Raw genomic sequence first — 26,300 nt, 5'->3', positions numbered from 1 at the left:
CAAAATGCAGATCAAGGAGGCAATAGGAAACAAACCCACAGGAAAAAAATAAACAAAAATATTCTCTCCACAAATAAATCCAACCCCTAAATTTACTGTGCTGCTTTAGGGACTCCAAGACCAATTTGTGTCTTTCTCTCCCCCTTCCTAATCACCACACTAGCCCAATATCACAGAGCCTCCATGCATTCATCTTTACCGTGTTTCATGAAGCTGGGCAACGCTGTCAGTACTCAAGCCATGAGAAATTAGGCAATCCCAAAGACTGAGAACAAAATTCACCAAAGTGATTCACATTTTTTTCTGGAAGCCAAACATCACAAGACTCACAAAAGGCACAACTAGGCTCATAGGGATTCTAAGCATTTTTGAGATGCCCCCACACACATACATGCATGCACACACTATTAGTTTTAAGCTAAGAAATGTCTTAATTTTTCAAGTGCTTTCTTCGCCTATGCACAGAATGCTTATGCTGTCAGATCCCCATGCTTCATTAGGCAAGCACCAAATTCACTGTCACACTTCCCACTTGACTGAAGTGGCACAGAAAAGTCTACCTAGAGCAGTGAATCTAATACAGACTGTTAAATCGTAAACTGAATGCTGGCTAGTTTGGGACAGGTTTCCTTTATCACAGGCAACACACTGTAGCTGTGCAAATACAACTCAGTTTTCTAAGTTGATGAATTCAAGCAAAGGAAAAGAGGCATCTTAAAAAAATAATAAAGAAAAAAAGTAGAATTGAGGCCAACAAATCAAGGTTTTGTACAGATGATATCTTTGGAGAAGGGAATCCATCTTATATAAATGCCAGACTACTCCATTAATCTGTTTGAAGGCGGTAGGTTTGGCTGGATTATTCAGCTCTTAATAGCAAGAACCTGTGAGGAACAGCAGGTTAGGGAGGTCAGCTAGAAGGTTACAGAGGTCTACCTGGCAAAACTGCATTATGGAAATTAATCAGGAGGCATGATGGTATTACAGAGGATATTCAGAGGCAGTAGTGAAATTTTCAGGTTTTTCATATCAGTAAGACAGTCAGGTTTTCCAGTTAACAGCAGGCTAGGCAAAGGCCTCGGCTATTATGCCGCACAGGGGGTCACAGTCTATAGCAGAAAGCTGTCAGGAGATGCTAAATAGAAACTCATGCAGAACAAGAACTGTAAGAATAAGTTCAGATAGAAGATCTCAAATTAAGAAAAATCCCATCTGAAACGTTGATGTTGGCCCAGCTCTCCCCAAAGCATGGAAACAAAACAAGAACTCCACTGTGCCACTGATTAACCAACCCAATGAATGCCTATTCGTATTCTGCTTTCCTTCTTCAGTCAAGTCTTTGCCTGTGACTTGCATCCACCATCCTGGCTCCAGGCCTGATCCTACCTCCTTTTGTAGACTCAGACTGTAAACTGTAGATACAGTTTATGATCCTAAAATGCAGGGACAAATAACTAGAATGAGTAGAGGGGAAAAAAAAGAAAAGAGTTGTGAATGGGACTGGACCATGCAATGTAGTTGGCATACTTTTATTTTTTCCCCAAGCAACCTCAGCTGTGCTTGGTTTGGAAGCAATGCCACTGAACTCCTAACACTGTTCACCTCTCCACCAAGACAATCACTCAGAAACCAAAGAAGAGTATCTGTGGTTCAACTCCAGCCAAGTTACTGCAAGAAGCCTGGATGAACATGACCCATTCTAGCACAAACAGCACGTTGCTAGGGGTCTGCACAGCACATTCATGCTTTCACCTTAGTAAAAGCCATAATCAAATTCTCAGTATTGAATGTTTAATTGCTACTTGACATTAAAAAAAAGAAGAAGACTTGAAAAGGGAAAGCAAAAAGAAACAGTATTTTCTTTATATACTCAGGAAACCTTTTCTCCAGCAGATTCATGTTTTTTTTCCCCTCCCTTCCCTGTAAGATGGGATTAAGCACAGCACTGCAGCATCTACTGTCAGCTTGAATTCCCTGCCTCCCAGAATGGGTACTCGTAATTAAAAGCTTAGCTCACCTTATCCCTCCAGTTTCCCAGGCGAAAAGTCAAAGCCTGCATTTAATTGCATATATATGTGTATGTATTTAAAGCCAAAGCTCTGAAGAAAGATGAGATTTGGGAGTGGGGAGAGGAACACGCACAGAGGTATTTGACATGAAGTCTCAAACAGAGAAGACTGAGAAATGGGAAGATAGGGAAAAGAGTGCAGTTTCCATTTCTCTCTCCCTCCAGGCCCCTGCCTGCTGACCTCCCCCATTTTCTCCTGGTGCTGAGGCCACGGCAACACAGAGCAAAGCAAGATGACCCCTCGCTTTGCCCAGCTGGCAGTGCTGGCACTGCAGGACATGGTTTGCCCTTTGGGCTGCCAGGTCACACTACTGACTCAGATTCAACTTGCTGTCAGCCAGAACTCCCTCACCCCTTAATGTGTGGTTATTCTCCAGCCTCACATCTACTGGTCTGTGCATAAACACAGGAGCATAGACTCATGCCCCTTCTTTGGTGCAGAATCACACACTAGCTCTTGTAGAACTTCACAGGGTTGGCAATTGCCCAGCCCACCAGTTTGCTAAGATCTCTCTGCAAGGTCTCAAGGGAGACAGCAGCTCCTCCTACATTGGCATTGTCCACAAACACACTTAGTATAACTTCAAGTCCTGCATCCAATATATTCATGAAAACACTAAAGAGAATTAGCTCTAAAATGGAACACCATCAGTAACTGGACATCAGTTTGATGTAACCCACGGAGCCCAACCCATCAGCTAATTGTTCACTTATCACATTATTAAGACCCTGAATTCCCTTTTGACTGTGCTTTGACCTCCTTTTGCTACTTCATCACCATCAACATGAAAAAGCAAAACAAAAAACAATACTGGATAGCAATCAGATGGCCATATGAGTCCTAAGAGCCCTGCAGAATTGCATGGGTGTTCATGATTCTGTGATCTTTGCTTCATATGCACTTCCACATCAGATGCCACTGTGACAGACTGCCCCTCTGCTGCCATTTGGTGCACAGCACCAACATGTGATGGAATGCTGGTGGGAAGGTTCAACATCTACTGCCATACCACCAACATCCGCTTCAGATATCATGAGTCAACACAGTAAAATAGGAGACATTGCTTTCAGGGCAGCCTTCATAAAATATACAATATCATTAACATGTAAATAGCAAAACATTTAAATTTTAATATTCTTCTTAAAACGTTAAAAAGAGAGAAAGAAAAACAAAAACATGAAACTAGGCAGATATTTGAACTCGGCTTTAGGAAACTAACCCATCAGGCTAGTTCAGTGGCAGTGGTTGCAATACTTAATGAGGTCTCAGAGACTTTCTGATGAAATTTTACTCTTCTTATACTTCATCCTTGAAAATAACTGATCATAGATGTAGAGACTACCAATAAGCAATGACACAAGTAAGGAATGACTGTGAAGCGAAAGAGATTTCCCTCTGGTAAGGGTGCAGCAATCGTACAGGGAAAATAATGCAGGTATAGCATCATACAGTTGAAATAATACAGGTATAATGTACAGTTGGAATAATACAAATACAGTTAGAAATAAATAGTCAGAGGATAACTAAGGAAAAGGACTCACCAACTCTGAGGCCTTCAAGATAGATGCTTGCCAATGTTGAGGCTTGCTGCAAAAACTCCACACAGAAGCAATCTCCAGAAAGAAATGATACCTTAGTGGTGGTCAGCCCTTAAGTGGGATATGGGAGAGGTGGAGCCGAGCTCTACCCCTTCCAGGAGCACAGCAGAATTACCTTCATCTGTGCTCCCACAGCTGATTCATCACTTGCCTCAGATGGTTAATCAGAGGTTCAGGCTGTGATCAACCATTTGCCATCAACCCACAGGCAGCATCTGCAGTTGATGCCACCCAATGGGAATGTCTCTTTGTTAGGCCAAGAACAAGGCCAAGATTTTGGGCAGTTACCTCTGTGTGTAAAGCACGAACAGTGGGGTCCAGGCTGTACAATCTGCTGTGTTCCTGCGGACTTATTCCCTCTCACTGAGTATACCTATCCCTTCTTATCATCCCAGAGCACCGTGCTGATCAGTTAGCTTACCACACACTGTGCCATCTTTCTCAAAGCACAACCACGTGGGCCTGAGAAAACCTTACTGCCTTTCACACATTGGAATCCACAGAAAACTAGCTAACCCCAGTCAGCGCAGGTTACTCCTAATAGGATTTCTGAATCTAAGTCTCCTTCCTGTGTTTCTAGTGAGAAGGAATATCCAGAGATAGTAACCCACTTCTCCAACCCTGGCAGCACCTGCTTAGTATAGCTAGGGAAGGTCTTCCCTCCATTAACAGCCCCACTTCTCAAAGTGCCCCAAAAAAGCTTATACTAACATTAACCTCAGAGCTTCCTACTTCCATCCTTGGCTGCTGGCACTCAAAGAACATATGAGTATCTTGGGACTAAGCCCTAAGAAAGTGCAGAGCAGCTCCAAGTTCCTCCCTGAAGCCACAGGCAGGAGACACCAGCGTGTGATAGTTTTCCCACTATTTCTGTGCCCATTTCCATTTCTCAGAGGAGGCTGGACTTCCTCACACAGCTGTTGTGAATCCATTAAGTGTGCATATACTGAGTAAAAAGGCACCTTAACCTTACTGAGTCAGCTTAAAAAGCTTTTATCTATTTCCTCACATGTTTTCTCATGGCACTGTGCAAGAAAAAGAAAGACTAATGCAAGTGGCAATGCAGGAAAGCCTTCCACGCTCTGAGCATGAGACTGTCCTCAACACTTGCCTGTTGCCTTAGTCTTTGCTGTGAAGTTTACTGTGAATATTAACAGGCATCTTCTACTCAGCTCAGCACAGTTTCTTACTTAAGTTAGAAGCAAAAATCTTTAAGATTCCTGATGCAGTTACAACAGTGCAGAGAGAGGCGGGGAAACAAGGAATAAAATGAGGCAAGTTAATTGCAAGAAAACTGCAGTTTATAGGCAAAGAACTACACTGTTCATTGCAAATACTATAGCCACATTTACCATATGTGATGTTCTTAAGACTACTCTCCACATAGATATTACTGTGTTTATAGCATTGGCTCTTATCTCTTTACATACAGGCTGATATGACTATTATCAGAACCACTGTATTATCACTATGTAATCACTATTAATTTTTACTGCAGAATTCCTAGGAGAGTACAGACATCCTATTTAATTGTTAAGCAACTGGCTATACAGCTACTGCTGCCAGCATCTTACCAAGCGTGACTGCTTCATGGATTCTAGCTCCTTCTGACCACTTTTCCAAGTCTCGCACCACCCAGGGGAGGGCCTGAGGGCTATACTACAAATGTACACAGCGAAAACAACCCCAGATCCTCAGCTACAAGGAATACCCAGCCTCCACTGCACATCTCTGTTGCAACATGCAGATGGATAGACAGACATGCAAACATGTAGCTACCTCATGTGAAAACCCTTCCCACTCATCTCGTTAGTGTGGGAGCAAGTGCTAGATTAGATGATGTTATTCAGTTTACAGGCGGTAATACTGGAGCCCCTCTCAGCTGCCCCTCAGGCTAGCGTGACCCTTGGTGTGCATGTTGCCTAGCAGAACACAGGATGAAGAGGCAGACAGAAAACAGGACAGTTAGGTAACAACAAGCAGACATCTAAGGAAGTGTAGGGAAAACAAAGCTAATTGCCTTCCTGTTGCTCTAAAAGCCACTGCTTCCTTTGCTACTTGGAGATGCTCAGCTGTATCTCCTGTGGCTTCAATTGTGCCATCAGACTGCCAAAATGTCAGTTTCCTCTCAGATCATTCTTTACACTTCTTAATTGTAAACAGGGTACTTCATTTCATTTACAAATTGTTTTTCCTCCTTTGCAATTAAACTCCACTGAAATAGTCTACACAATATCTGTGCCCTTTCCCTCCAGCAAGTTCATTTCCTCAGAGTGCACAAAAGCAGAAGCCTTTGGAAAGCTGGTAGGTCTGGAAGAGGAATGAAGGTTCTATGACCCAGCCTGGTCTCTTGAGTCCTGGGGGTCGCTTCTTCAGTGTGTAGAATGAGTGACTGCAGTGCTGACAGGGGAAATAGCAAACCTCCCATGGAGAGGCTTTCAAGTGGCAGTCCCTTGGGACGGTGACAACTCTGCAACGTAGCCAGCACCCAAGCCCTTCTTTTTTGTCCTGACAGCTGGGAGACACGCCTGGCTGCTCACTCCTGCTCACTTCCATACAATGCAATTTCTTCCTAGCTTTTCTGACACACAAAGCGTATACAATATAGCTATTAGCATTCTCTCTCCTCGCCCTGAAATCCTGTCATAGCACATCTATCCCACTTCATCCCTCTGTTGTTTCTGAAGTGTCCACTGGATTGAGTTTCAATTTCTTGAGTTTTCAATTTCTTCTTCCCACTTACAAAAACCTACAGCAATTTCAGCCTGTCTGTCCTTTTCACCAGCTTGACCTCACCCTGAGCTCATCCTCCTCCTCTACTCTGCTGGTGATACCACACTTGAGCTTCCTCTGCATTTCCCCTCCAGTCACATCCCACTGCCTCTTTCCCTGCCACCTCCAGCATAGGGGATCATGTCTTTAAGTCTGCACTGCCAGAGCTACTACCTTCATCTTTCTATACTGCTTAAACCTACTGAGACACCAGCATGTTTAAAAACCTGGAACTTGAGCACCAAATTCCCAGTGGTACGCTGCAACCCTTTAAAAATCTCCCCTCTACACTAAGAAAATAGAGCTACTGACACTCGGTCACCCTCCTGGTCCTCCCACAGCACTCTGCTAACCCAATACCTTTCAAGTTTGTGATTGTGCCTTCCATGCTTATACATAACGGAGCATATTACCTGTACATAAAAAGGAATATCAAATGATGCACTGCTGCTCAAACTGAGGGAAGTTGTGGCAGGCAAATGGACAGCAAGGCTTTCTAAACCAAAGATATGAGTCATCAGTCACCAGAAGCATAAAAGCCAAACTCCATAACTCAATGCTCAAGCTTTCATAATGTCCTCCCATGGGAAAAAGCTCACTACAGCCCTTTAAGAGATCTAAAGAAGCCTTTACTTACTCATTCATCTTTCTGACAACTAAAAGCATCCCCATCCATCCAGCTGAAGGTCACAGTAAGGACCTTCTCCTCACAGTAGGTTTGGGACTCTTCTGCCCCACCTTGCCATAGGACTTGTGCAACGCAAGATGTGGCCTGGAAACCAATGTTACCTGCCCCTCGCAACACTCCCACATCAAACACTGGGAACAGAGAACATCAAGACTTCTCTATTTTTAAAGGGATTTAGATGTCCAATCTAAATTCTCTTTGATAAAAGAATAAAGCGCTTCAATCCCAGTGGCACATAGCAGAGTGGCCCCCAAGGCCTTCACAGCAGGTGATGTGCTGCACATCTCCAACCATGGCCACCCCCTGCTGGTGCTGTTATCTGCATTGTGACCAGGCCCCAACAATGGAAAAACGGATAACTTCCCTCAATTTCCCTTCCCCAGGAGGAAAACAGGTACAATATGTCAGGTTGTCCTTTCTCCTGCTCAGAAGGGGAGGGAAGCAGAAGGGATGATGGCTTCCAGGGTGGTCTTTCTGCTGTTGTGGTGACAGCCAGAGAAATGAAAGGACCATAAGTCTCTCTGAAGTGACAGGCCTGCGTTTGTAGCAAGAGGAGAGAGGCTGCTCTGCCATGTGCCGAGGGGAATGGGCACCACTGCCTTCAGTTTTTTTGACCCCTTCAGGCTTTTTTCGTGTTAGTTTAATTGAGCATTTTTTCTTCTTTATTTGATCAGTTTCCAGGTCTGAGGAAGCTTGGAAACCTTTTAACACTGTGATATGAACTTCACCCCAGCAAAAAATCCAACTGCTATGCTTGGTTGTTTTTAGGCTCACCAGCCCCACTAATGGTAAGGCCCCTAACTGCTGGATCTTGTACGGGCATACAGGGGTAGAGACTCTCACAGTCCCTCAGAGATTCCCATCCAAGTAAGCAAAACAGCAAAAGGATATACAGAAAAAACAGCCAAAAAGCCAGAGAGTCAGGAGCAGAAGCAGCCTTTAGGCACGTAGGATGGAAACATTGGAAACATCTTTTCCTTGACCTCTCATATGGAATGACAGGGAACAATCCAACATTGATCCTTCCTGGCATCCCTCACTACTATCAGTTATAGCACAGAGGCAAATAGTCCCCCTGTATATGGACTGCCCCCAGCCTGACAATGGCTGTCCTACCATCTTAAGATTTGATAGCTCTGCCTGGGGACCACCAGGAGTGGTATCAAAGGAAATGAAGGGCCTGATTCCTGCACAGGAGATGGAAACCTGAGAGTTATTCATTTTTGTTTTTTTTTTCTTGGAAGTCATCCAACCCTCTAGAGGATGCTCCGTACTTCTGGAAATCTTTCACCTCTGTTTAGCCCTGAAGTGGCCAGGCAGTTGTTACTACACAATCTCTGCAGGTCCCTTCCAACTATTTCTCCTCTCCTTCTCCCTCTCAGAAATCATCTGAACAGTATAAAAGAAAGGGAAAGGATGCTATTAGTGAATACTCTCCTTTGTAAGTAAAAAACTCCTAAGAGAGAATAGTGAGGTAAGGAGCAACTTTGAAAAGGCACATTCATGCCATGGTTCCTTAAAGGTGGGAGGTTATAAACTGGAAGGCCATATGCTGTGTAGGCTATTCATTCAAGAAGAATAACCGCTGGCATTCACTCTCAGTTCAAGGAGTCCCAGGCTGGGAGAGAGCTTCTCAATAAAGAACTAGGAAGAGAAGAAAAGTGTCACATAGATAACTGACAGTCCATTTTGCTGTCTCATTTTGCATGATTCCCATTTCCAATAGTGTAGCCCACTGTTTTAATTTTCACTTTATTAGAATAAACTAGATTTGTTCTCGCTCTCAAACCTTGTTTGATAATAAGTGTGCCATTTACACACGTCATAAGAAACAAACTGCTCTGTGGGAGCAGTGAATAACAATTAGTGACTAAGCACTGAAGAATCATAGAGAAAGATCTGGTAAATGCCTGCAGCGTCTCTGAGGCATAAGATGTTAGAATGCATGTTTTCACTGCGCCTCGTGGCTTTTTTGAGGTAACTCCAGCCCTTGGTTCTATAAACTGGTATTTTCTACCACAGGAGCCAAGGGCAGCAGGATCACACAGAACTGGAAAATTCGAAGGCAACTTCATAATGATACAGCTTGAAATGCAGATGGACATGCTGTGGGTTTTGTTTGGTTCCACTGCAAAAGTGAGGCCGATGTCTATCTCTGAACAAAATGCTACCAGCAGTAATCAGGTCACGGGCCTGGCAGAAACCCTTCTCCTCCATTTCCACCTTTGCTGTATTCTCAAGAACGTTTTGTTGATGTTGTCAAGAATCAAGTCCTACTCACTCTGAAGGGCAAACTAAAAGGTATCACAGAGTTCCTTGGATCAGTGCAGCAATGTGAGCTTGTATATTACACGATTTCTTCCAGTACAAACTACATCACTCATTAAACGCAGCAAAATTGACACTTGTTATTATAGATTCACCCAGATGCCTCCTTATAGATAACCACACAGGAAACAAAAAATGCAAACCACCTTTCCAAGACTAGATCTTGCTCATGAAAATAAATCATCTTGGCCTTCCCCATGATGCAGAGTTTCTTCTTTCTGCTATCTGTGTCTTTTTCCTACTTCGCTCTTTCAGTTTGAGTTCTTGATTTTATCAATCTGTAGCTTTTCTTTCTCTTTTTCTACTTAATCATTTTTTTATGTGTGTGGGCACAGGCCAGATGAGAGGCCTTCACTGCTGTCTCCTCTGGGCACGAATGTTCTCCTAGGCCAGCACTTGTCAAGTCACAATGTACCTTTTATTTGTGACATCAACTCTTCAGTCAAGTGAACGGACTAGAAGAATAAGAATTTGTCATGTTTCCCAACTATCTAAATGCTCTCTTCTTTCTCCGCACACCCTGCACACCTTCCACCATAGGGCCTTTGCACAGACATAGAAAAGGCCCCACTGCACAGTGCACTGGACCTGTTCCTTGCCTTCTATAGCAGTGGTACCCAAAGGTTGAAGCAGGTTTTGCTCATTAGCCAGAAGCACATCACAGTTGAATTAAAAATTAATAGCAAAACTGGATCTACTCTGGCTCTGATACAGGCCACCTCATGTGACTCTAGAACAGAGACTTAGATAGGCAGCCAAGGCTGCCTTGGTGCTGGCAAAGTGTTGAGAAGGTAGCAGCAGTGATGAGGCAGGGGGAAGGAGGGAGAAAGAGGGAATTAACCTACTGAGATATAGCACTTTTGATCTTGACACGTGGTGTTCTCAGAGATGTTTGGACAGGAGACTAGAGGCCCAACAAGTGGCCCCCTCCAACCAACACTACTGTGATTTTACATGCCATCACACCCATCTCTTTCATGTCAGTGCCTGGGCAGCTGACACACACAGATGGTCTGGAGCTCCATTACCAGGAGTTTCCAACCTCATTACCGATACCAGAAGTGTGACTGCAGCAAGCTACCTGCAGCAAGCTTTTTGCCAACAGCTCTGAAGGTGCAAGGGCATAACTTTGACTTGCTATAGGCACATAACTCTGGATAAGTGTGGGTAGCTAACACAGAAGCTCCTGCAGTTTCACTGTTCCCAGTATTCAAGAGAGATAGAACAAAGATAAGCTGGACACACGCTCATACACTAACACATTCAGATTAGAGTGAAGATGAATTAGTAGTCTTTTCTGACTATTAACACATTGATTCACATTGAATTTCCAGAACTTAAGGGTACTGTGAGAAGCTGTTTAGGACTGGTCCTCAAGTATTTCAAACCAGTGAAGGGCTACCTTTTTTTCTCTTCCTTTTCAAAGAGAACATCCCGATCTTGTTCCCACTGGGTAAGAAGCCGCTCTTCTGTACCATTTCCTTACTAGGGCTGACTAATGGAAGCCATGAGGGTTGAGATGCTGTAATCTGCAGTCTGCTAGTAAGAGGAACATCACTCAAGGGCCTGGAGACATCAGCAGTTTCTGAAAGCAGTGCCTGGGGTTAAAGTGCACATTTGTGGGCAAACTCTGCTTTTATCTTTGGATTCTAGTCCAGTCTTTTTCCTGGACATCTGTGCCTGTGACACGCGGTGTTGAAGAGAGAAGGAATGCACATTGTCAGTCTGTTCTTTCAATTTAAATAACACCTTTTACATATTTACCTATCTGAGCACGGAAAGGCCGCTTCTTTGCATCTAATCATCAGCAAACAGCAGCCACTGTGGCTTTTATCAATAAGCCAGTTTTAGTTCAGTCTGTAAAAATAAATAAGTGCATACAGCAAGAGAGGCAGAGAGAGAGAAGCGACACAGACGGTATCGTTTTCAAAGAGTTCTTCTTTTTTAACACATTAAAGGGCTTTTCTTTACTTTTTTTCTTTTTTAATTTAGTGACAGTCTAGGAAGGAGGAGATGAAGATAAAGAAAAAAAGAAATAAAAAGGAGATTTAATGAGTATGAGAGAGAGAGAGACTAAAAGGATGTTCCCTAATCTCAATGAGCAGTTAAGGAGAATCGGGATGGAGGGAAAGGATGAATCTGAGAGATAATTATTGGGGATGGGTTGGAGCAGTGAGGGCAAGAGAGAAAAAAATGCAAGCCTACATTCAGAAATTCAGCCAAACCTGAAAAAGACCTGGTACCTTTTGCTATCTCATCTGAGGGCAGGCCAGTGTGCCTTCTGGGGGCTGCGGGGACAGTGTGGAATGGCAAGATACCACCAGAAAGACAGCTGCTCTTGTCTTCCTTGAAAACAATCTTCCTTGAAGCAGGAAGGAGTGGAAATCTCCTGAGAAAGACTGTTCCCTTGGAGCCCGTAAGCAAATCTGGAGTTTCTGATAAAGCCATTCTGTTGAATCCCTAGCTGTATAGCCCAAATTTCATGCTGCTGGCCACAAGTAGTCAAAATTTCCTGCTATTTGCAGAAAGGGGAATGGTTCTGCAGTTAAAACAATGGATGAAGATTCCCTCACTCTGTCTCTGGTTCAGTGCATGACGCTGGACATATCGCTTTGTCTTTCTATGTCTGATTTTTCCTGCCTCTAAAATACATAGCTTATTTATGCGTACACATTTAATCCAGTTAGCTTTACTAAAAGAAGTCAGAATTTCTCATTTCCCCAAGAGGCCTTCTGCTCCTAATGGACCCTCTTTTCCACTTGGAACAGAAACAGGTAGGAGCTAATTTCCTGCAGCAGGAAGAAATGACTTCTATCCCTGCAGAGGCTGAGCAGTTCCAGCAGCTGCATGTGCTTCATAAAGACAGGTGCTAGCTGACACAGATTTGTGACAAGACTTCCCAGCCTCACGGGGGACACAGTGACCCTTAATTCACTCCCGTTTGCAAAGTACATCAAGATCCTTAGATGGAAGGAATCTGTTTTGTTGTTGGTTTTTTGTTTGTTTGTTTTGGAGGGACAGAACAGGGAGAAAGGGAGGATATGTGTAGCTTTAAGCTTTGTTTTGTTTATAATTTGCTTTTATTTGCACTCAGTAGGAGGGATAGGAGGGATGCTCACAAGGGTGACATAGGAACTCCACACAATCAGCAGGAAGAGGTACACTAGGTTAATATGAAGCAGTTAAATTGCTGTATGAAGACAGTTAGCTGGAGAGGGATTAACGCAGAGTCTAGCACAGCTAATGACAACGGGGAATGAAAATTTGGGGCCTGGATCCTGCAAAGTGCCCACACACTGTAATTTGCAAGATCCAGGACTTAAACTGAAAAGCAATTAGCCTTACGACAGGCTTAAGAAAATGAATCATGAAAACAGCTGCAATATATCACTGATTGGTGGTTTACAATGGAGGAGTGGAGAAAGGAAACAGCATCACACAGAGTCCAGCAGAGACTCTCTGAGAAATACCATCAAAAAACCCTTTGCGCAGGAAAACGAAAGCAGCAAGTTGTCTTCCAGTGGTTGGCTCCACCAGGAGCTCTGTTAAGGGGATCAGGGCAAAAATGCAAGAGTTTCACATCATCTGAAGACCAATCATTGTATTGCCATCGTGATAAATAACATACAGTAGCTGAAAAACAGAGCTGATCTCTCCAGCTGCAGACTCCTGGCTAAGCCATACATGGGCTGCTTATCAGCCATGCCAACAAATGGCACAAGGGACTTACAAATTGCTTTTTGCCAATGGTCCCTAGGAAAACAGGTAAAAGGTACCAAGACAGAAACAGTCATTTGGAGACATCTAAAGGGATGGCAAGTGCTTGTGGGAGTCCTTGGGGAGGCACTGGGAAGAGGTGAAGTCTCCCAGGAAAGATAGTCTTCTGGATGCAGAGATGGAGAGGGAGAGCGTTGTGATCCCTGCTAGGAGTACGAGCCATTAGGTCTGTCCTTGGACAATTCCTCACGCTTCAGCACTGTATCAAACCCAGAGCATTCATCACTGCAGAGTAATAAATTCCTCGCTCACTCTCATACCTTTGCTACCATGCGGATCTGCTGTGCTATGAGACCTGATGTGAGGCATGGGAAACTCTCTCAAAACGCCCCTGAAACTTTGACAACTTTACTAAAGTGAGACTGGGGTTCATAATATCAGAACTGCTTCCAGAAGAGAGAGAGAGAACAATTTAAGGCAGAACAAAAGGATGGATCTCCAACCATGGGACCATCTTCTCTGCTTGATAATCCTTCTTTACTGGGGGATGCGCCTGAAATAGGGCTCAGGGGCAAGCAGCTGGTATGACCCAACAATGCAACAGCATCAAACGCTTCTTTCCTAAGCAAAAGCAGCGTCCCGCTGTGAGCTGTGCATTTTCCCAGGAGCCCTGCTACAACACGACCAGACACTGCCTGAGTCTCCAAGGAACAGGGGGTGCTTTTTGAAGAAGTGATAGGCAGCTGGCGGCAGAAGCGATCGCTGCATGGCAGATGAGATTCCACAGCACACTGGAGATGGAAATATCACCTTAACAAGCATGGACAGCCCCCAATGGACTATAAAATTCATTTGGTGACTGAGATAATTCAAAAGAGCCAAGTGGCACGGCAATAAAAGCCGGAACACATAAATTTAAACTCAGCGAGCTCTGCAGTGCCCAGGTAATAAGTGACAAAACAACCCACACCCACACAGACTTATCAAAAACTGTCTGAAAGTCACAGTCCAGAGACCAAGGAAAGATGCAGAGAAATTGTCTTTTTTAAAAGGGGAGGAGGGGTGAGAGGAGTAAATAAGAGAAAAATGCTCACATATCCACAGTATATTCATCCACAGGCCTAGAGAAATGTGCACACGTTTATGGCAGCTGCCCTGGGCATTATGCAAACAACTTTGTATTAATTGCATTGTCCAAACCTAACTAGTGCATGTAAGAGGCTAAATATGATTCTACACTGCACAAAGTTAGGCTACTTCAAGACAATAATTTCAAACTACCTGCATGTAGCTGAGGGTTGGTTATTGCAAACTACCTTCAGATTGCTTTTGTGAACAACACAAATTCCTTTGTCTTTCATCCCCTCCATCCCCACTGGGATTCCTCCCCAGACTGCTCTGCAAGTGCTACCCAACACACTTCCCTCCCAAGGAGTTAGTTTGGCATTTATAAGATGAACAGCCTAAAACTGTGATAATAAAACCTTTATAGCCCTCCATCATGCTTATTCATGTTAATGTTCTCTCTCAGTGTGGATATCACAAAAACTTCAGTGACGGATAAGAAACAGAAGGTTTCTGATTGCATCACCAGCACGATTTGCAGAGCTTGGAAAACACAGGAGTACAACATAAGGTGTCCATCAAGGTCATTAATGACTGAGAGAGGAGACACAAGAGCAGGAAGATGCTGATCAATGACATGTCATAGTTTGGAGATGGAAACTGCAGTAGACATGATCCATACATCTCCACGTCCCCAAAGGGAACAGGCCTAATCGAATAAGACAGGTGTCTTTATGGAGAGGTCCCAAGGATGAAAGAGAGGTAGAGGTCTGGAGAATGGCATCAGCTGCTACATGGAAAATTGGAGGGTCCAGAGGTAGAGATGATCTCCCTGTAGTGCCTCAGTGCAAAGGTGGGGACTCCTGCATCTGGAAGGACTTGAGTGGTACAGAATACTAATTGCCCGTGATGGGAAGAAAAGGGACACTGGCTCAGCTAGCTAATTCATTATAGCTCATCCACCAGTCAAGTGACTCCCTTGTCACTGAGAGACAGACACTCACTGACATAACAGACATAAGCATTTTGATTTCTGGGCACTGTGAGCGATGGCAGATACCACACCTGTCCCTAGAGCTTAAAGCTGGGATCTTCGGTACCAACAGAACAAGCCTTCATCCTAAAGGAGTCATTTTACTTTTTAATAAGTAGCAAGGACAGGCACTGAAAGGGGACAAAGACTTTAAGAGAGTACAGGAACATCTATGATTTAGGTTTAACAGCCACTGTTCTTTTCCTCTCCCACACAACTGGTCTTTGCAGAATCAGAGCTGGCCGTGATTTATTACCATCACTAATTTTCTGTATTGAGGCAGCACATGGGAGCTGCATTTGTGGAACAGAAATCCACTCTGATAAGTGTTGCACACACCAAGACCAAGGATACAGTCACTGCTCCAAGCACGTTACAATTCAAGTACAGAATAGAGACCACGATAAATACTGCCCTGCAATACACCTGGGCTCACTTGTTTTCAGAATCTTCCTTCATTAGCAAACAGAAATACTTATGAGGATAGGGTTAAATATACGTTTAAGGAGCCACAACCCCTTTTAGGAACAGATACTGTGGAAACAACTGAGAAGACATATTTTCCAGGCCTTTTTCTGCCTTGTACTTTCTGCCTTTTTTTTCCCCCATTTTTTCCATCCTAATAAAGGCATTTGCAATGGAAACCAAGCTCTTTGCTGCCTATGAGGTCATTTGCTCTTGCTGCTTATTTCCTTCCCCACACATCATCAGCCACTCTGTGAACCAGAGGTGCTACGGAGCAAAGAAAATGCCACCTTGTAGGAATGGAAATGGCACTGCATCTCTATTCCTTTACTTACTAAGTACCATTCATTCTCACATTTATATTTTTTTTTAGTACTTTTAAATTGGACCTTTGTATACAACGGCTACCACTGAGATCAGACTTCAGTGGAAGGTCAAGACGGTCAACTCAGTACTGTGTACAGGTCTGACTATTTCAGACAGTGAAATCTTATCCAAACATTTTAACCAAAGCAACCCTTAGACCTGTATTGACTCCTTTTACTATAAAAGCATAATTCCCTACAGTAAACAAAACAAACTAGACTGGTTAAAGGTATTTTATACCAATACCTGTTACAGACATGGAAGTTGTGCCATTAACTTTACAGAGTTCAGAGAACATAACTAAAAGTGTAAGAAACCCCAACCCCACTGATCCTGCATATCCCTTCACATCCCTCTCACCTAAGATCAATTTCAGCCCTACTCTGCTCTGCAGCATTTAGTAAAGAAAGCTACTTCATGTACATCCCACACTATATCTACCTTGCTGACGGGGCTGAATCATGTTGGAGGACACAACTAAAAGAGTTGCGAATTGAAGCCAGTCTTGCTTGTCCTGAGTCCCTTGCCAGTGAGCACCAGCAAACAATAACCATTTGGGGCTGTCACAGGAGGAAGGTGAGCTGCCAGCACGGAGGGCTTTCACAAGCTGCCTCCTCAGTGGCCACTGGCACCCTCCTCAAGCTACCATCACCCTCAGATGAATGTTCCTTCCAACCCAGGCCGTTCTATGATTCTATGATTCACAGAGGCAAGGTCTCGCCCTCCTTTATGACTGTAGTGGGCACCTAAGATGGCCAGTGAAGAGCAAGATGTACCCTGAACACCTTCCGTCTCTCTCCTATATCAGGTCTGTCAGTATCTCTTTGTTGCCTTGCAAAATTATGGAGATTATTCTGGAAGTTAATGAAAAAACACTTGAAAGACAGCACAGTCATTGGTCACAGCCAGCATGAGTTCACAAGGGGAAAGTCCTGTTTAACCAACTGAATCACCTTTATAAGAAGGTTATCGATCTGGCTGAGCAAGGGAGGCCAGTTAATGTAATCTTTTTGGATTTTAGCACAGCTTTTCATACTATTTTTCAGAGTATCCTTCTGGACAAATATCCATCATACAGACAGACAAAAACCTAATGCAATGAGTGAATTGTTGGGTCAGACTCAAAAGTCTGCAGTTAATGGAGTTACATCAGACTGGTGGCCAAACAGTGGTGGGGTTCCCCAAGACTCCTTTTTAGGGCCAGTTCTCTTTAAGGTTTTCATCAATGACTTAGATAAAGGACTTGAAGGTATACAGAGTTGGCAGATAATACTAAATGGGATGATCTGTTGACTCCTTTGAGGGCAGAGAGATCTTAGCAGACTGTACAGGGATGAGCAATAACCCATGAACATGAAGTCTTAACAAGAGCAAGTGCATGATTCTGCACCTGGGATGGGGAAACTGCAAGGTGGAACGATACAAAGATGGTAACAGATATTCAAAAGGTTATTTATAAGGAAAAACTCACCAATATGGATGCCTTCACTGGGAAATGCTGAGGCAATCTCCACCAGGGAGCAATCTGCAAGAGAGATGCTGCCTTAGTGGTGGTCAGCCTTTAAATGAGGTCTAGAGGAGATGGAGTCAAGCTCCAAACCTTCTGGGAGCATAGCTACACTACTCTCACCTGTGAGGCCTGATGGCGGCTGCAGCTCCTCACAGGGAGCGGAAGGGCAGCACTGAGCTCTGCTCTGTGTGATAGCAACAGGGCCCAAGGGAAGGGCATGGAGCTGTGCCAGGGGAGGGGCAGCTGGGAGTCAGGGTCTGCACCACAGGGCGGTGGGCATGGAATGGGCTGCACAGGGCTGTGGGCACAGCACTGAGTGGTTTTTGGACATCACTCTCAGAGATAGGGTTTAGATTTGAGGTGGTCCTTTGAGGAGCTGGGTGTTGGATTCGATGATCCTTATAGGTCCCTTCCAGGTCAGAATAGTTGATGATCAGTGTAAGCAACACTCCAGCAGGTAATTCTAATGGAAGAGTTTCTGCAGTGCCCACTTTGGAACCATGCGTTATTACAAAGTTGAATGTGATTCCACTGACAATTACTGCTTAAACCATTCTTCTGAACCACCACCACCCCATAACTGCTAATAAGTGAATTACAGGAGAGAAATACCTTTGCTTTGGATAGGCAAGAGATGTGTCATTTGGCTCTATGAGTGTATGGGAACAGGAAGGATTTAATTTATCAGCTCCTCCCTTCCCCAGCTCTGCATCCAACATGAGATGAAATAAACAGAAGGAAGATGGGCTTATTGCATAAATTTGGGATGTATGATTGATAATGTGTTATCTTGTCAGCTGGAGACACCTGCATGGCAGGTATTTACGCTATCAGAAGGGTTCTAGCTGGTGAAATACAGTTTGGGGCCGATAAGGAGACCCAGCGACTCATGGCGCTGGCCCCATGAGAACAAGGGGATTAATGCTGATATTTTGCAGCTTGCTCTCATTGAATTCTGATTCCTTTTGACAAGTGAAAAAAGAAGAGGGGAAGAGTGATAGGGTTTGGGCAGATAAAAGATGCAGGAGGGGTGGGGGTAGCTGGTAGAAAAGAAGCTGATGAATGGGAACACAGAAGGCCAGGAGATCTCTTGGGAATAAAAGAAGTATTAAACAATTTTCTGATTGACTAGGTCTTGACTGCAAGGCAGGGAACCAGGGCAGGGGGAATGGGTTTGGGGAGTTCTTCAGAGTATGAAGATGCAGTTATACCAAAAGCAGAGCAAAATAACACGAGTCTGGGAGAGAGGAAGAGCAAGTCTCCTTATTTTACTGTCATATTTTTCAACAGGCAGAACCACCAGCACTCAGCCTATTGCCTTGGGCTTCTGCTCCCTGTCCATAGCAGAGAGTCCTGCTACGCACAAAACCCCTCAAAATACTCCTGTTAGGATAAGGCTTCCCTTTAAGCAGGCAGCACACACCAGGTCACAGCAGACCTATGTGCAGGGAGTCCCAGTCTGCAATACAAGGGGCTGAGAGCCACTGGGGGTGCTGGCAGAACTGGTGCAGGGAACTCCGGGCTAGTCAAGTTCCCACTGTGAGAATCTTCAGGATTAAGCCCTTAGGTCTTTGTATCCATATCTTGGGGAAAAAAATAAATAAATAAATCATTTTCAAAACCATTTGCAACACTCACGAAAGAAAAAAAACCTTAAGAACTTCAGCTAAGCAGTGGTAACACTATGCATATTCCCCAGGAATCCCCCTAGGGCTGGAAGAGCAAAAAGAACTCCGAGGGAACAGATCCTCTGCACCACAAACATCTGTGGGAAACCTACCACGCTAACCACACACACCGCCTGCAAAGAGGGCTTTTATCAGCAGCGAGCAGCATCAGCACATAAACACAACAAGATACCGAGGCATGATGGTAACAGCAGCTTTCCCTTCTAGGATGGGAAGGTCTGCGAGGCAGACACAGACGGATCCTTTTGGTTATAAGACTCTGTTTGTGGTTCTGCGCGCATGTATTATTAATACCCTACAGAGTTTTAATTAGAGCTGAGAGATTCATTCATTGTGAATAATTTATCTGATTAATTTTGCCTCGCTTCTGCTCATGAACTGTCCACAAGCAGTTTGTAATTTTCTCAAATTTATTTGTCATTTGCAATTATTTGCTGACTTGTCTCAGTAAATAATTCTCAGTATATTGTTTGTCCACAAACTGTCCCCGGATAGTCGATATTCAAAATCGGAGCTGAGTTAGATACGTTGTCTGTGAAATACACTCAGTAAATCCCACTCTGTGTTTTTGTTTTTCGAGTAACCTTTAGGATCAGGCTTCCATAGAGAATACTACTTTATATGAGTTCAAAATTTGCCTCCTGCAAATAGTCTCTAATATTTACATAAAATTCAGTGCTCCCATGAACATTCCTGCCAGTCAATATACTCACTGCAATACACACAGAAGAGAACACAAAAGGAGTGTTTTATGGTGGAAACAAATAGTTCTTTTGTTACCCAGTGCCCCAGTCTATTCCTAAGGGACCTGTCTGAAGGTTCATTTCATTTTATTCTCCTGTTTTGTTTTGTTATTCTGACTCTACCAGCCAGGGATTATGTTTTCTAAAGTCACTTCTCATACAAAGAATGCTGCGGCCTGAATACTCTGTACACGTTTGGCAGCCTGTCTGTCTCAAGGGGCCTCATCCAGCATGGGATATGGAAGTGTGCACCATCCAACCATAACGCTGCCAAGCCTGCCAAGTGGCACAACCAGGAGCTCTGCCAAGCAGGTCATGCTTGCTCGAGGAACAGAAAGTGCTGTCTATAGGAATGAACCTGTGGCTGCAGGATACCTCACCCGCCCTGTAACACAATGCAATTTGTAGGGCAGCTTTCCTTCAGTGCAACTTTAAAATATTGTTTGGTACTAAAGAGAGACGTTTCTGTACTTGCAGTATTCAGGATCTAGTATAAAAAGAAAAAAGGAAATGCACCTTTCCAGAACTACTAAGCAATCTCCATTTTGTGGGTTTGAATTATTAGCTTCCGGCGTGGGATTGCAGAGCCACGTTATTGTCATCCGACAAGATGCTGCAGTTGCTTATTTTTACATCAGGTTCAGGGATGTATTTCAACATCCCGCAGCAACCGGGAGGTAAATATTACTGTGAAAATCCTGCGGATGCTTGTTAACCAACATTTGTGCTACTAGGATTTGTGAGCACATACAGCCATGGCATAACCAGCGACAGCACAAGCAGCAGTAACCATTTCAGTCACCTAGCCCAACACCAGTGAAGCAGGGCCCTTATCATACCTTTCACTGTTTTATTTTCCTACAGCTTAATGCATGCTGGAGCATCCTACTCCATCTTTTCAGATATTATTTCACATCTCCACATTTAAGTTCTTTGAGACAGCTTCCATCTTTCCTTTCCCTGTGCAATATTGTTGCTTTCAATTATTAATTATATCCAGACTGCCATGCTTGTGTTTTGCAAGTGCATTAAGGGTTTCCTGCTCAGCGTACCAACACCTTCCACATTTCCATTTTGCTCTATGACTAGACATGGTTATGCCCCACATATTCTCATACTCTCGACTCCAAATCCCACCAAAGTCAATGCCAGAAACCCCCAGTTCTTATTAGATCTCAGAGATCACTTCTGATGCTTACCACTCACATCTTAGACCTCAAGAAGCCACACACAGCTCTTTTCCTCGTCCTCACGAGCATCTGACCGCACCTTCCTCCTGTCTTCCTGTGATGTTACACTGCTCAAAGTGGAATGCTGTATTAAAGACTAGAATGGATAGGGAATCCCATTTCCTTGCCTTGCATTCACTATTTGCATTTCCTAGGGCCTTGTGGGTGGATATTAGCATCCTATAGAGCTTTGTGGGTACATGCAGTATTAACGTCCTATAAGGTTTTGTAGACATTCATTATTAACACACAATAGAATCTGTGTAGATACATTATTAATACTCTCTTAGCTGGCAAGAGAGCGGTGATATTTTCATATGAGAAATGTAATTGTTTAATATCAAACAGTATTATTTCAAAGATTTAATTGTGTAATTGGGGTCAGTAATCGCTTGGTCGTTCTCAGAGCAAGATGAACTTGCGGGCTAAAAGATTTATTGTCCTGACAATAGAGAGCAAATTTTAATATTTCTGAAAAATTGAGAACTATTAATCCTGGCATGTGTTACTCTCAAACACGGCGAACTGATAAAACTTTGATCTAATTTTCTCTTTGAAGGGGCGTTGGTGCGGGTGCGGGGAGGACTGTTAACTGTATGTGGCCTGATGCTGAAAGCACAGCGCGGCACAAAGGCTGCCCGCATTCGGCTTCCCAGGAGCTCGGGCTGTGCACAAGGCAGCTATGGCAAGAACAAACCGTTCTGTCTCGCTGTGCTGGAAGGGGAGGGAAGGCAGGAGTGGTTTCCATGACCACAGGCGGCTCCACAGTCATTTCTCCAAAGGATGCTGCTTGCGTTGGCACCCGCTGCACACACGCTTTCCCCTTTCTGGGAGTGCCAATGAGTGTTTGCACCCCAGATCAAGTCATACCAGTGCCAGCGTGTGGTGAGCTGCCATGACTACGTGGGTAACGCGTCTGAGTGAAGCTTATGAATTCTGTTTGATACTGGGGGCTCCAATGTTAGTGGAGGACTCCAAGATCTGAGAGGCTCTCATACCTTCTCTGTGGCTTTTTTTCTTTTTCGTTTTTTAGTTTAATTTTCTTTTCTGAGGTTTTCTGCCTCTACATTGAACTAAAATCCACAGGAGGTGACAATGATAACAGAATAGGCCTGTTAAACTTTGATGGCATCCACTCAAATGGTGCACAAAAGAAAACCAGCTGGCTGCTGCCTAGGGCAAGCTGGTTTTCCAAGCTGAAACTAAGGCTGGAAGCGGGAGGGAAGGAAAAGCAGAGCACCTAGCAGTGCAAGGCATAGACAGGGACATGCTGTGGAGGTAGCCAGTTCTTATAAAAGACAGAGCATTCCCTCAGCCATCGGAGAGGAAGGTGGAAACATGAAGGCTGTGAGGTCATTGATAGGAACAGAAACACAATGTCCTTAGAGGCCAGCAGGGAAAGGTATCTGCCATGTATGATTTTCCATGCCTTGAACATACTCATGCTAGTAAAGAATGTCTGGGATTTCCAAATCTTTGCAATATCTCTGCACATAATTTTCACTTTAAGTACAGTGGGTCCCTGAGGAAAAGGGACTATGAACTCACCCTGCCTGCAACGCCGGAGCTCTAATAAAAGGTATGCCTTGCTCCAGGGCAATGAGGACTGGCTCCAGGGCTTACAGCACACACAGCATAAGACCCAGCTTCCGTGGAAAGGGCAAAAAGTACATGAAACAGAGCAGGGGGAAAAAAAAGAAATGCAAGGCAAACAGCCTGCGCAGGCCAAGAGAAGCTTATGGATACTTGAAGCCAGGATGTCTGGACGCAACAGCAGCAGTCTGGCATGGAACTACCTACGGAAACTGCATAAAGGCAATGGAACAGAGATGAAACAACAGATACCAGCTTGTGAATACAGATGGGCTGCTTAGCTTTTTGCAGATGTGGGCATTACATTTGCAGCTGAGCCCTGGGAACTCCTAATGAAAAAGACTGAGAAGTAGAATATAACGCAATTTATGATAATGATCAACAGGCAACTATGTGTTTTTCACAGATTCAGAAACCTGTTCCCAATGTTTGGTATTTCATCGCTATTAGACTATTCTGCAAACTTTCTGAAAAATATAATGGCAGGAACAGCTTTTTAGTCTTGCTGTACCCTTCCCTTTCCCAGCTACTTTGGCTCAGATAGTCAAGATGTAGCCCTGTACCTGCAGTGATCTCAACCACCGAATCAAAAGCAAACACTCAAGGATGAGTGGCCAAATTTGAACAGTCTTGATTCTACTGAAGACCCCTTGTTGACACCTCTGGGTGTGAACATTGGGAAACCCAGAGCCAGCTATACAGAAACACAAGAATGTAGGCAGAATTGAAACCATCTGTATGTACTCAATGCTTCTCACCAAGTTGATTGAACATGAAAGCTTTATCTCATTCTGAAAGACGGAAGTGTGTTTTTGCCCAGAGAGAATGATAAAAGCTATTAGACTTTGCAACCAAGATGTTTTGATGTGGGGGAAGATGTTTGGGTTACATGAAGAAGATTTATTTATTTATTTTCACTCCCTGTGCAGAAAATGCAATCTGTATTTTTGCTTCCCAAAGGGTGTAGGAAAAGAGCTGAAAGATATTCCATAAGAGGCAAACTAACACTCTGGCAAAGCAAGTCCATGGAGCCCAGAAAAGCCATGCTCTCTAGGTCAGGCTTCATGATCCCAGATTCAATTTATTCTGCGTACAACCTGCCCTGTGGTCCTCTAAGTCAAAAGCCGAGACTTGCTGCTCAAAACAGCAGGTCCTGCAAAATGTTACTTTGCCAGTTCAGCCTGGAGGCCTCACTGCTCTTTCTTCAAGCAATGCTGCAATTTACTGCTTTCTCTGCATAGAATGACTGCCATTTTCCGCTTTACTGAAATAGCTTCCTCTGGCCAATGCCAAAGAAGGTGTTATTAGACCAGTAACTCACTCCTGAACACAGTGATCCAGGTATGGCAATCCCCCAGCACGTGCCTCTTACAAAAAAAAAGAGCAGCAGTGAAACTGGAAAATGACTCCCTTCCCTCACTCCTCTCCAAATGGTGTGAATGTCCGATCCAAATCAGGGCCAGCAACAGAGTACATGGAGGAAATTTCCCTTTGCTATGTTATTTGAAGGCAAAACAACTAGCACCGCCATGCCAAGGGGATTAAATGAAAAATCACCACAAATTCACTGTGGATGCTGGTGCTGTTAAAAACACACATTGCATTAGGACAGATGGTAGCTTTATGCAATGCCCTGCACTGAGGAGAGAGGTTCAGACTGCAGCAGGGATTCTTCAATGGGCTCAGGCTTACCCCCAGCAGGGCTCTGGCTTCAATGGAAGCTGCTCCACCAGCACAGACAGCATGAGGCTACCACCTCCCCTCCCTTCCCAGACATATCAGTTCCACTGGCAAGCACAGGAGAGGGGCTTTCTCTATCACCCTACCTCTATGGCCCCAGTAGAGCCAGGTCGTTCTCCCCTAAAGACTCCTCTCTGTTTAGCCGTGTGGGTATTGGGTTAATTGTTTCTATGTTATAACTGAGCGCACTGGTGGGCACGTATGTACACAGACACATCCATGACATATAAGGAGATTTAACCTCCCTATTCGGATGGATTAAATGTTCAAGCCTTAGGAAGCAAGGCATTTCTGCCCTTGCCAAGTGAATTCCTGGATACCTATGGGGTAGAAGGGCTGTGAAATTATACCCGCAGAGCTTTTTGAAGAGGCAGAAGAGAAGTAGGATTTTAGACTGAAATGTTTTTCCCAGGACTCTGAACCCATCAGTATGGCCTGTTTTTCAGATGCTAGGACAAACAACAACATTGCAAACAGCAAAAACGAGGTGCCAGCATCTCCTGTGCTTGAGCTGTGAAGGATTCTCACCAACATTTTCAGTATGAGGGCATTTTACATTGCTTGCAGGCATGCAGAAAGATGCAAAATAAGACAAACTGGTAGAAAAGAGAAATGGACACATATTTCACTCCTGAAAGGGAAACGAGGACTGCCGCAGAGGTGGTTAATAAATAGGTTTAGACTGCATCTGTCTAGTCGTGGTGCTCCATTTTGTGCCTACGGAAGCATCTTAAAATGAGGTAGCAGGTAAGGAGAAAAGGCAAGGCAATATGTCCACTCTAGAGCTGGACCTGAACCCCAGTGTGGCAATCAGATTGCTCAGTGAACTCCGTCACCAGAGGAGAAAGAAAGGAGGAGGGGAAAAAATCAGAGGGGGAAAAAAAAGCAGGACTAATGGTAACTCTGAAGCAGAGAAGTGAAGAAAAGAGATGAGAAACATCACAGGTGAGAAATGACTAGCCGCAGACTAAATGTATTAAAGGGGCAGATTTATAGTCTAAGTGGTCATGCAGGTCTCTTGAGGGTTTGCTAGTAAAGTAAACCTGTCATGGATACAGACTGGCTCCGTGGCAAGGCAATCCATGGGAAAACGCTTGGCTAATCCATCCCAGGTCTGCTTGGTCCCCAGAATGCTCTCTCAGGGCCAACTTGCCCACAAGGCACTGCAGAGGGGTTGGAGAGGACCCTGTGGAGTACACAGGAGCACTCAGCCGGGAAAGCCACCTGGAGAGATGTGAAGAGCATGTGCACACTGACTGCATCACCTGCCAGGCACGGCTGCATACCTATCAGCTGTGAGACCTGTGCATGTGTGTCCATGTTGGATGCAGCAGCCAGAATTCACACACTGGGTGTCATGCAGTTCCACCCTAAACTCTTTCCTCTTTTCACTGCCGTGGTTAGTCACTGTTGCTCTTAACAACCGGACTTATGTGCTCACTTGCGGTCACTGCAACACAATTTATTCAGTGATCCAGTAATTCTGAAGCCGGCCTCACTTGTAGTTTGATTTGCACAAAATCCGGGACACAGAGTTCCCAGTAAATTCTTCATCCAAAATCCAGTTTAAAATCCAGTAGGGTAACTAATCAGGGCTGCTGTTGGCCCTCCTTGCTTCCTCCACAAGAGCTCTGGAGTCAGTCGATATTCCCAGGTTAGTTTGAGGCTGCTCCGTTTCCTCCCTTGGCACAATGAC

General features: G+C 44.3%; 1 protein-coding gene across 3 annotated transcripts in view; it reads right to left on the bottom strand.

Moving 5' to 3' along the window:
• Positions 1 to 26,300, bottom strand: part of LSAMP (limbic system associated membrane protein) — a 412,942-nt gene that overhangs the window by 351,114 nt on the left and 35,528 nt on the right. For 2 of the 3 annotated variants that reach the window (XM_072326671.1, XM_072326673.1), the window contains exon 2: positions 17,573 to 17,626. The exons of the other annotated variant lie outside the window; for it this stretch is intronic. In XM_072326671.1, the coding sequence (XP_072182772.1) occupies positions 17,573 to 17,626 (54 nt within the window). The remainder of the gene's footprint in view (positions 1 to 17,572; positions 17,627 to 26,300) is intronic. 3 annotated transcript variants of the gene reach the window in all.

The sequence above is a fragment of the Excalfactoria chinensis genome, chromosome 1 (assembly GCF_039878825.1).
Source record: "Excalfactoria chinensis isolate bCotChi1 chromosome 1, bCotChi1.hap2, whole genome shotgun sequence".
Taxonomy (NCBI): domain Eukaryota; kingdom Metazoa; phylum Chordata; class Aves; order Galliformes; family Phasianidae; genus Excalfactoria; species Excalfactoria chinensis.
Note: the sequence above shows the minus strand (reverse complement) of the source record. Positions and strands in the feature narration are given on the sequence as shown.